The sequence below is a fragment of the Dipodomys merriami genome, unplaced genomic scaffold, assembly GCF_024711535.1.
Source record: "Dipodomys merriami isolate MVZ:Mamm:240054 unplaced genomic scaffold, mDipMer1.0.p SCAF_4135, whole genome shotgun sequence".
NCBI classification, from domain to species: Eukaryota; Metazoa; Chordata; class Mammalia; order Rodentia; family Heteromyidae; genus Dipodomys; species Dipodomys merriami.
The window spans coordinates 2,714-11,614 of record NW_027205755.1 but is presented as its reverse complement, the minus strand read 5'-3'; the positions used below and the strand labels follow the sequence as shown (position 1 = coordinate 11,614).

The following is an 8,901-nucleotide window of genomic DNA, read 5'->3' as shown; positions in this document are numbered from 1 at the left end:
CAGAGGTGTGTTCATGTTGTAGACAAAACAGAGGAAATGTGTTTATTTCTCTCTCACAGAGTCCACATTCCTGAGGGGTCTTTTCATAAGGAAACCCAGATGCACTGACTTAGACGTTTTGCTGTACTTTCAAGACAATTCTAAAGAAATCCATGGACTAATAGTCTCCTTACCACCCACCTCTACCCAAACCTCTTACTTCCTTGGAACTCTCTGGAGCCTTAGAAGCACCAAAATCTCTCTCTCTCTCTCTCTCTCTCTCTCTCTCTCTCTCTCTCTCTCTCTCTCTCTCTCTCTCTCTCTCTCTCTCTCTCTCTCTCTCTCTCTCTCTCTCCCTCTCCCTCTCCCTCTCCCTCCCTCCCTCCCTCCCTCCCTCCCTCCCTCCCTCCCTCCCTCTCTCTCTCTCTCTCTCTCTCTCTCTCTCTCTCTCTCTCTCTCTCTCTCTCTCTCTCTCTCTCTCTCTCTCTTTCACCCCCCTTCCTGCAGCTTCTGGAAGCTCTGAATGCCATGCCATTGGCTAAAAGTCTGATGTCTTCTCCCGATACTGGTTTCTGCAGGATCTTTATCCTCCTGGAGGGTTAAGGCAGCAAACTGAATCCACTTGGTCAAACTATGGCCTACACTTCATTCCCAAGTATTACTTTTAAACTATTTTTTAAAAGGACTCATTTATTTAGAAATGAGACACATTGTAGGGCAAAAGAACACAAGCTCAATATGCTTATAGTTAAGAAAACATCAGAATTTCTTGCCAAATTCTTGAGATTGTTTTTAACAGATCCCACTAATTTTAAAATGGTGAGAATAGCTAACTTTCCTAGTCATAAACAGAGGTAAATATTTCTAGGTTTTGATTTGGTAATATTTAAGTTCACATTAAGATCTGGACAGTATGGACCTCTGGGTTCACATTTATGGTTATTAAGAGGCTATAATGGCATTTATATAGAACGACTGCCATCTGCTGGAATAGTAGAATATTGTCACTAAGGCAAGCTGGCTTCAGATACTCCAACTCTCAATGGAGAAACATTCATGCGTGTCCAGAATTACAGTGGACATCAAAGAAGATGTAAGTAACGCTTATAACCAAGGAAAGCTTATGCAAGGATAGCTTATAACCAAGAATGTCAAGATTTGGGTGGAAAGTTACATACATACAACAGATCCCAAAGCCATGCAGTCGATATAGATTAATGGAACCTCAAATATTGAGGTTTTAGAGAAACCTATAATACATCATGTTTAATATAGATTCACTGAATAAAATGAGAATGAAGTGATAGCAATTAAACTGAGATGAGACACCGAGGGTTAACTTTGAAGATATTATTTTGTAGAGTCAGGTTTGTATCAGCTCTAGGGAACTGTTTCTCCCCCACCCTTCCTGCTTGTGGTCACACACCGAACTTCACTTTCCTTGGTCCAGGAAGTACCAGGCAAGGCTCAATTAACCATCTTCATCTTTCTACTCCAAACTGGCTCAAGAGCAATGGTGACAGAGACAAAGCAGCTCTAAGCATCTATGCTCCTTTCTCCTATTGTCCTAATCCAAATGGGCTGAGTGGGAAGTGTGAGGACTCCACTGTGCAGGCAGCAACCTCAGCTGCTTCTATGGAATGGGGATGATGATTACTTTTAGGGCTATGGAGAGGGTGAAGGTTTTATAAGTACAACATCGTGACATGTGCTGATTGCTGAAAAACTGGCAGCCATCCTGGTTAAATAAATAAGCTATAAGACCAAAAAAAGAAGAAAAAAGGATAGTGAAGCAGTTCTGTTGTCTCTTGTCACAATGCCATTTGGGTGGAGTGGTGTGGAATGTGTGTGGTGCCCTGGAAGCTTTCTGACATTTTAACTTCCAAAAGTATCAAAGAAGTTGGGTTTGATATAATCTGGGTGGAAATACTTAAATTGAAGGCACGTTTAATCTAAATCAAGAGATTGGGATGTCTTTTTCATCTTCCATTTGTATTTAGCAAAAGGCTATTTTATGTAATTTTAAATAATAAAGTGACATCTGGCAAAGTAATTGCAAGCACAGAGAATCTGTCTCAGTGACAACCATGAAAGACAGGTGAAGTTTTATAAAGAGCTTAACTTCTCTGAGGAGAGAGTAACTTGATACATTCTGCTTGGGAGTTGTCTACTTGTCCTCTATGGCGTGTGTGTAGATGATTAGGTACAGTCCAAGCCCAACAACCTGTCACGGAAGGGGATAACGCTCAGGATGAGAGGGGACAGCAGCTAATGACAGAGCCAGGTGAATGGAGGCTGGTCCACTTACTGAGCTTGAGTAGCCAGCAGGAGGTGGAAGACCCAATAGAATATAGCCAGGCATGTATCAGGATTCTGAACAGGGTCTAAAATCAATAGTAGAGAAACCAGATGAGCTGATTGTCGGTCCTATGAGCATCCCTGGTAGGTTGTCCTGGAGCCCTTCCAGTCCTCACTGCCTCTGATCAGGGCTGGACTTGAAGCTCACAGAACAATTATCCAGATAAAGATAGGAGAGTAGGGCCTGGCAAGTCCCTGGTTTGTGGTGACCAATTTCCCCTTTCAAGAATGTGATGTGATGTTGAGATCTCATCTGTGCTGACTTCTGTACCTTCTAAGAATCCTTCTTTTCCATCCTGTCCTGTCCTGTCCTGTTCTGTCCTGTTGGGTAGACCGATGACGAAGATGAAGTTGAGGTATGACCATTTATAAACTTGAAGAACACCGCATTTGACTTTCCCATGTGTGCTGTAGCATCTAACTTACTGTCGTCAGCATGAAGTATCAGCACCATTCAGAGCTTTAAACCATGCATGGACTTTTTTTTAACTGGTTGATTTTTGTGTGGTCACTAACTACCTAATGAGTTGTCATCATGCTGTGTATGTCAGAGGTGAAGGGTTAACTGCATTTTCCAAGCCATCTGTGACTCTAGGTGAATCATTAGCCCTGCCACTAGTGGCAGGTCCAGGGAATCTTTTTATATCTTTTTTTTCATCTCCCTTTCTGAGCCTTTTGTAAGTTAATTGTGAAAACAATTCTAAAATAGCTATATGTGTATGGTGGGCAAGGTGGTAAGAATCAAGGCTAGCCTAGACTACATAGCAAGATCTTGTCTCAACAACAAAATGAAGTAGAATAACTACAAATAAAGAATCCTAAAACTAAGAGGAAGTGAGTCAGCGACCAAGAGCCAGGCCAGAGCTATGGTCACTACCCATGGACATAAATGTGCCCATTTCTTTTGACTAGGTCCTATGCTATGTGTGTGGAGCTGGGAGGGTTGGGTTTTCTCACCTTAGAACCAGAGATGAAACTGACGGGCTGATCATGAAAAATGAGGAGGTCAAGTCACACAGCTTTGTATCCTAAGCTCTGTTGGTGTGGCTGAAAAGAGGAAGGTAGGGATGGATTTATAGAGTTCTTGGTAGTTTGACTTAAGGAGTTTTGCCTGGATATTTGGCATTGTGTATATACAGTATTCTAATATATCTCTTCAATGCCTATTTGTCCAGGTAGAGTTAGAGAAAATCATCATGGGTTTGCAATACATATTTATCTAAACAACTACATTTTTGACAAAACTGAAAATATTGAGTGTTGCTGCATTCCATTTGGACTTGAGTTTATGCATCATGTTCTGTTCTGCACCCTGGCATGTGGCCCACTTCAGTCTTTGGCCATTTAATCTTACAGGGCCTTAGTTTCCTTTTCTTCAAAATGAGGTCAGGCTAGCTAGACCTAGGCAAATTCTTCCAAGCTCTTAGCTGGAAAGATAAAGCTGAGGACATTTGATTAAGAAGGTGTATTTTCGCTCTAATTTCTGGACCTCAGTTTGAGGCTCAGGAACTCTGTCCTCAGAGTTGCAATCTGTCACCTCTAGTGGACACCCAATGGGGAATCTGAACCTCTAAGAGAGAGACCCATGCCAGTAGACGGTTGATGGAGTTCCTTCTGGGGTAGTGACTATTGTTTTGACAGTAGATCTGTGTACAGTTCTTTTGTCACCAGTCAATAACCTCATTAATTGTCAGAACGTATGGATGTACAGAATGTATGCAAACCAAACAAATACACAAAAGGGAAAGTTTTCCATAGCTGAAAATTTCCTAAGGTTGAGTTGCCTCTGGGAGATCAAATCTCCCTCATGTGCTTATTAACTTCCTTTGGTTTTGCAGTCTGGCAAATTCTCTGGCAATTCTCCGGTGCCCCCAAGCCAGCCGCAGGGTCTGAGCTATGCTGAAGATGCAGCTGAACATGAGAACATGAAGGCTGTGCTGAAAACCTCGTCCCCGGCTGTGGAGGATGCCACCCCTGTGCTTGTCCGCACTCGCAGCCGAGCAAGCCGAGGTAACTCCTGTGCAGGGCTCCTCTTCTCCTTTGGTCACTCAGGGGAGCGGGTCATCCAGTGAACCCATCATAGGGTGCAGGATATTGTCCTCAGTGAATGACTGTGATGCATTAGTAACTCTCCCTAGCTACCTTTCACTAGCTACCTTCAATAGCTTCAACTCAAAGAACACAACACTCCCCAAACAACCCTGCCTACTTTCTTCCTTTCTTCTCTCCCTACTCACTCCTTCCTTCCCTCTTTCTGTCCCCATTTCTTCCTTTTCTTCTTCTTTGTTTGTGTGTGTGTGTGTGTGTGTGTCTGTGTGTGTGTGGTACTAAGGAATGAAATCAGAGCCTTACATTGGCTAGTTAAGTGCTCTACCTTTTGAGCCACACTCTCCAGTCCTTTTGCTTTTAGTGCAGTTTTTTAGCTAGGATCTTCTCTTAACTTTGCCCAGCTGGTCTCAGACCAATGTCTGAGCTCCGAGTGGCTGGGATTAAAGGTATATACCACTACTTGTGGCCTGTAGAAGGATTTCTTATTGTGAGTGAATTCTCATAGGCCCATGTTTGTAGATACAAATGTGGATATAGATATATTGCACCTTGTTCTATTTATTTGTCTCCTCTGTGGCTGCTTTACCCTCCAGTGACATAGTTGGCCAATTATGATAGAATTTATAGTTGACAGAGCCTAAAAAAATTACTTCACAAAAAAAGTTGGCCAACTCCAGCACTGGCATACACAGACATACACACATACAAAGCCAGTGTTCCAAGAGAGTTTAAATGAAAGAAAGGAAGAAAATGAGATGAGTTAGAAGCTGAAGAGAAATAGTATCATTAGATGCTGAGGGGTAGAGACAATCAGTCTAGAAAAAAAGCATAAAATATGAATGTAATTATTTTATGAGTAAAATAAAATAGCTTTGCAGTATTATAATATACAGAGAATGAAATTACTTACCCCTTTAGGTACCAAGAGGCCTGACATATCCTTGGTGTGAGTCTCCCTCTACCTCCCAGCTCTTTTAGGCTTTGGGAGTAGGCTCAGCATGGCCTTAGAACTGGCATGTGGTGATGCTAGCTATCAGATCTCAGTGGATGCAAGGCAAGAAGGTGGCAAGTTCTAGGGCAGCTCAAGAAAAGTTAGCAAAACCCAGTCTTAAAAACCAAAGATGTGTTGTATTCATAAACTGATTTGTTATATGGCACCTCCTTTGTGCAACTACTTAAAGATGATTATAAATTTTAAAATATGTGAAGAATAAGTACAAAAGGACTAGGGGATATAACTCAAGTAGGTTCTTCGATTCAATTCCTAGTACTACAAAATATAAAATCACAAAATAAAAGTGAGAACTTACGAATTAAACAGATTTTGAACTTATAAACAATCATATAGCCATTCTTGAACTACAGAATAAAATTTGCAATAAGGGCCTTAGTAGATAGATTTGATAGCAGATTTTTTTCTAGCAAAATATGAATTTCAAGATTAATAGAAAATTATAAAGTAAAGCATAATGAGAAAAAAAATGGGAAAAGTATATATATTTACATACAGACATACATATTCACATATATTCACAATCATAGATTTCACAAGGATGTTGATATGTTCCAAAGGAATGGCTCTGGGTATATTAAATTAATTTCTTTTTTTTCTTTTTTTTATTGTGAAAATACCGTACAGAGTGGTTACAATTACATGAGCAAGGTAATGAGTACATTTCTTATCAAGCATTGTTGCCTCCTCCTTTGTTTCCCCTTCCCATCCCTTCCCATATCCCCACCTACCCACGTTCCCCCCCCCCCTCCTGCCCCCCCCGCCCCCGCCTGCGCCAAAGTTGTAAAGTTCGTTTTTCGACATAACGTCTGGTACATGTCATTGTTGCAATGGGCCCACCTGTATCCCTATTTAAACAATTTGTTTTTTCCCTTCCCCTCCCCAAATTATACCAACATCAAATACAGTGAAAACAGGGGTTATACTGTGTGGGTGGGACATACAAAGCAACAAAGAAATCATCTTATAAATATGTTAGAAACAATAGCAAGAAAGAAAAACCATTGAGTCCTTATCCTGGGGTTTAAATTAATTTCTAATTGATACTACCTGGGAACTCCTGATTTGGTAGTTGTTTCTTTTTGTTTGTCTAAAGTGAATACTTTTGATGCCAGATTTGGTCCACATTAACAGTTATTTATAAATGTATTTTTTCTCATCAAGAAGCAGGTGATTATTCCAAAGGAAAAAAAATCATGTCAATTTCTTCATTTGATGGGTGGACAGGGCAATCCTAATACATTTTAAAAATTACTAGATAATCTCAAATCTCTGGATTTCTGTTTAACCTTTGAGAAGTTAGTACTAGTTGACATTTGGGATATCCCACCAATAATAGAAAGCTGACTCATTAACCCTTAGTGGGTCTCTACCAGTACCGGAAGTACATAGTAGGGTATGGCCACAGATCATCTGTTCTTGGGTATTTACAGGACCTGCCAGGTAAATACAACATACACAATGGAGAGGATAACATAATGAGATAAGAACACAGTTGTAGAACAGGACAGGATGACCAAAATGCTCCAATACAGGTTTGTGTAGAGCATTTGGGTGGTAGCAGCCAGAGGTGGGGACATGTTAGCACCCTGGTTATGTTAACTGTGAAACTCTCCCTTTTGCTAGAATCCACAGCTGGCAGATCTCAGCTATTTAGAAGAAAAATGGTGTGTATTTTTATGTTGGGATTTTTCACTATGTCTTTTATACCATCTGGTTGTTAAACTTCTCAGGATCTACTAGTTCGTGGACTATGGGAACTGATGACTCACCTAATGTCACCGATGATGCAGCTGATGAGATCATGGACCGAATTGTCAAGTCGGCCACCCAAGTGCCCAGTCAGCGAGTGGTGCCGAGGGAGAGGAAGCGATCTCGGGCCAACCGCAAATCTCGTGAGTGCATTTGGGGCTGGGTGAGAGAGGTACCTCCCTTTCCATTTGATATAATTTCAGAGAAGACCTACCAGCACTCCTCAAGGGAAGGTTTGAAGTTCATTATCCATGTGGCCCGTTGTGGAGTGAATTGCTGCCCCATCTGTCCATTCTACTTTCTGGGTAGCCAGACCTCTCTCAATACACACATGGCCTCTAGTAAACTCAGAAAGGCCCTTATAGGTCTCTAGTGTGCAGAGATGGGCAGAGGAGACACTGCCAAATGTGCTTCTGCTACTTTGCTTAAAGATTGAATTTGTGCCCTTCATCCAAAACCAAAGGGCCATTTCTTGGGTTGGAGGCAGATTTCTTTGCAACATGTTAAAGGTAAAAATCAGAGCTAGCAACCAGCAGTTGTGATGCTTAAAATATTTAATGTTAACTCAGGCTGATCAGCATTTTAGCCTCTTGAAACTAGCTGTTCAAGGTCATCAGTTAACCAGAGGATCCAACAAAGTCAAAGTGACTAGTGTATCCCTTTAAGTCTAAGCCTGCTGCCTGCTCCTACCCCCTGAACTGACAGGTATGATGTTACCTCTGTTGGCACTGTGCCAATTCTGGCAGGAGCCTCTCTCTGGAGAAACAGGGTCTCTGTGGATCCTTTGGCATCTGCTTGCATTAGCTATGGCTCTTAGTGTTTGGGAGAACCCCCTGATTTTGGTGGGTTACTGGGTCATGCAAGAGATAGCTTCAACTTCCACTGACTTGGCCTATAACAGCAAAGGATTACAAGGGAAGGAAAAAAGGAATGTGGTTGCCTCTCTTTACTTTGTCTCTCAGATAGACAGTAACCTCAGAGAGGCACAGAATTTCAGTAAGAACTCAAATGCAGGGCACTTTCTGTTTATTCCACCTGTGAGATTTTCAGAGGAGGAAGCATGGACTGCAGTGTCTGACTTTGTTTTACTTGATGCATTGCCATGCTTGTTACTAGGGTAGAGAATACTACAACACATTCCTGCAGCCTGATGAACCTTTCTCCTTATACAGGATCTCCTTTTGACTCTGATGGAAGTTTTGCTCAGGAAAAAGAATACCCTGGGGGTGAGCGTAGCATGGCAGGGAGGTCAGTTCTCATTAAGATGAGTGAGTTGAGTTTCTGACAAGCTCCTCTGGGAAGTTGATGCTTCTGGTCTTTGCAACTTATCTGAGTGACAAGACTCTAGAGCTATGGTTCTCAACTTTGGATTCACACTAGAATAGTCTGTAGAGATTTTTTTAAACCCACATATATTGGCTGAAGCTATGAATTCATAACCTCATGGGTAGAGGTCAAGGTCTGGGCCCTCATTCCTTTGGGGAATTAGTGTCACTGAAAGGTAGGATCTCTCTCCACTGTTTGGCTTACCCTCTGCCCTTGTAATCCTGCCACTTTTGAATAGAAAACTTCCATTCAAGCACCTTAACTTTTTACACTTTCAAGATTGTCTTTGTGGGCACACATATTGGCATATGTTTTGAATATCAATGCAGGAGACTTTGTTTCAAATGAAAAATTAGAATGTGTGTGGTTTCTAACACCTAGGGAAGCCTATCTAAGAAATCTTAGTTTTTAAAATGTAACTTGAA

The 8,901-nt window shown here is 41.5% G+C and overlaps 1 protein-coding gene across 1 annotated transcript; it reads left to right on the top strand.

Moving 5' to 3' along the window:
* Nucleotides 1-1,021: 1,021 nt before the first annotated feature.
* On the top strand, nt 1,022-8,418 carry LOC138807177 (FH1/FH2 domain-containing protein 3-like; the record flags this gene model as incomplete). Its single annotated transcript, XM_069992759.1, has 6 exons — nt 1,022-1,072; nt 2,670-2,693; nt 4,176-4,347; nt 6,026-6,049; nt 7,132-7,293; nt 8,323-8,418. Coding segments are annotated over exons 1-6 (529 nt in total), but the record flags the coding sequence as incomplete, so codon positions are not given.
* Between the last annotated feature and the right edge of the window lie 483 nt (nt 8,419-8,901).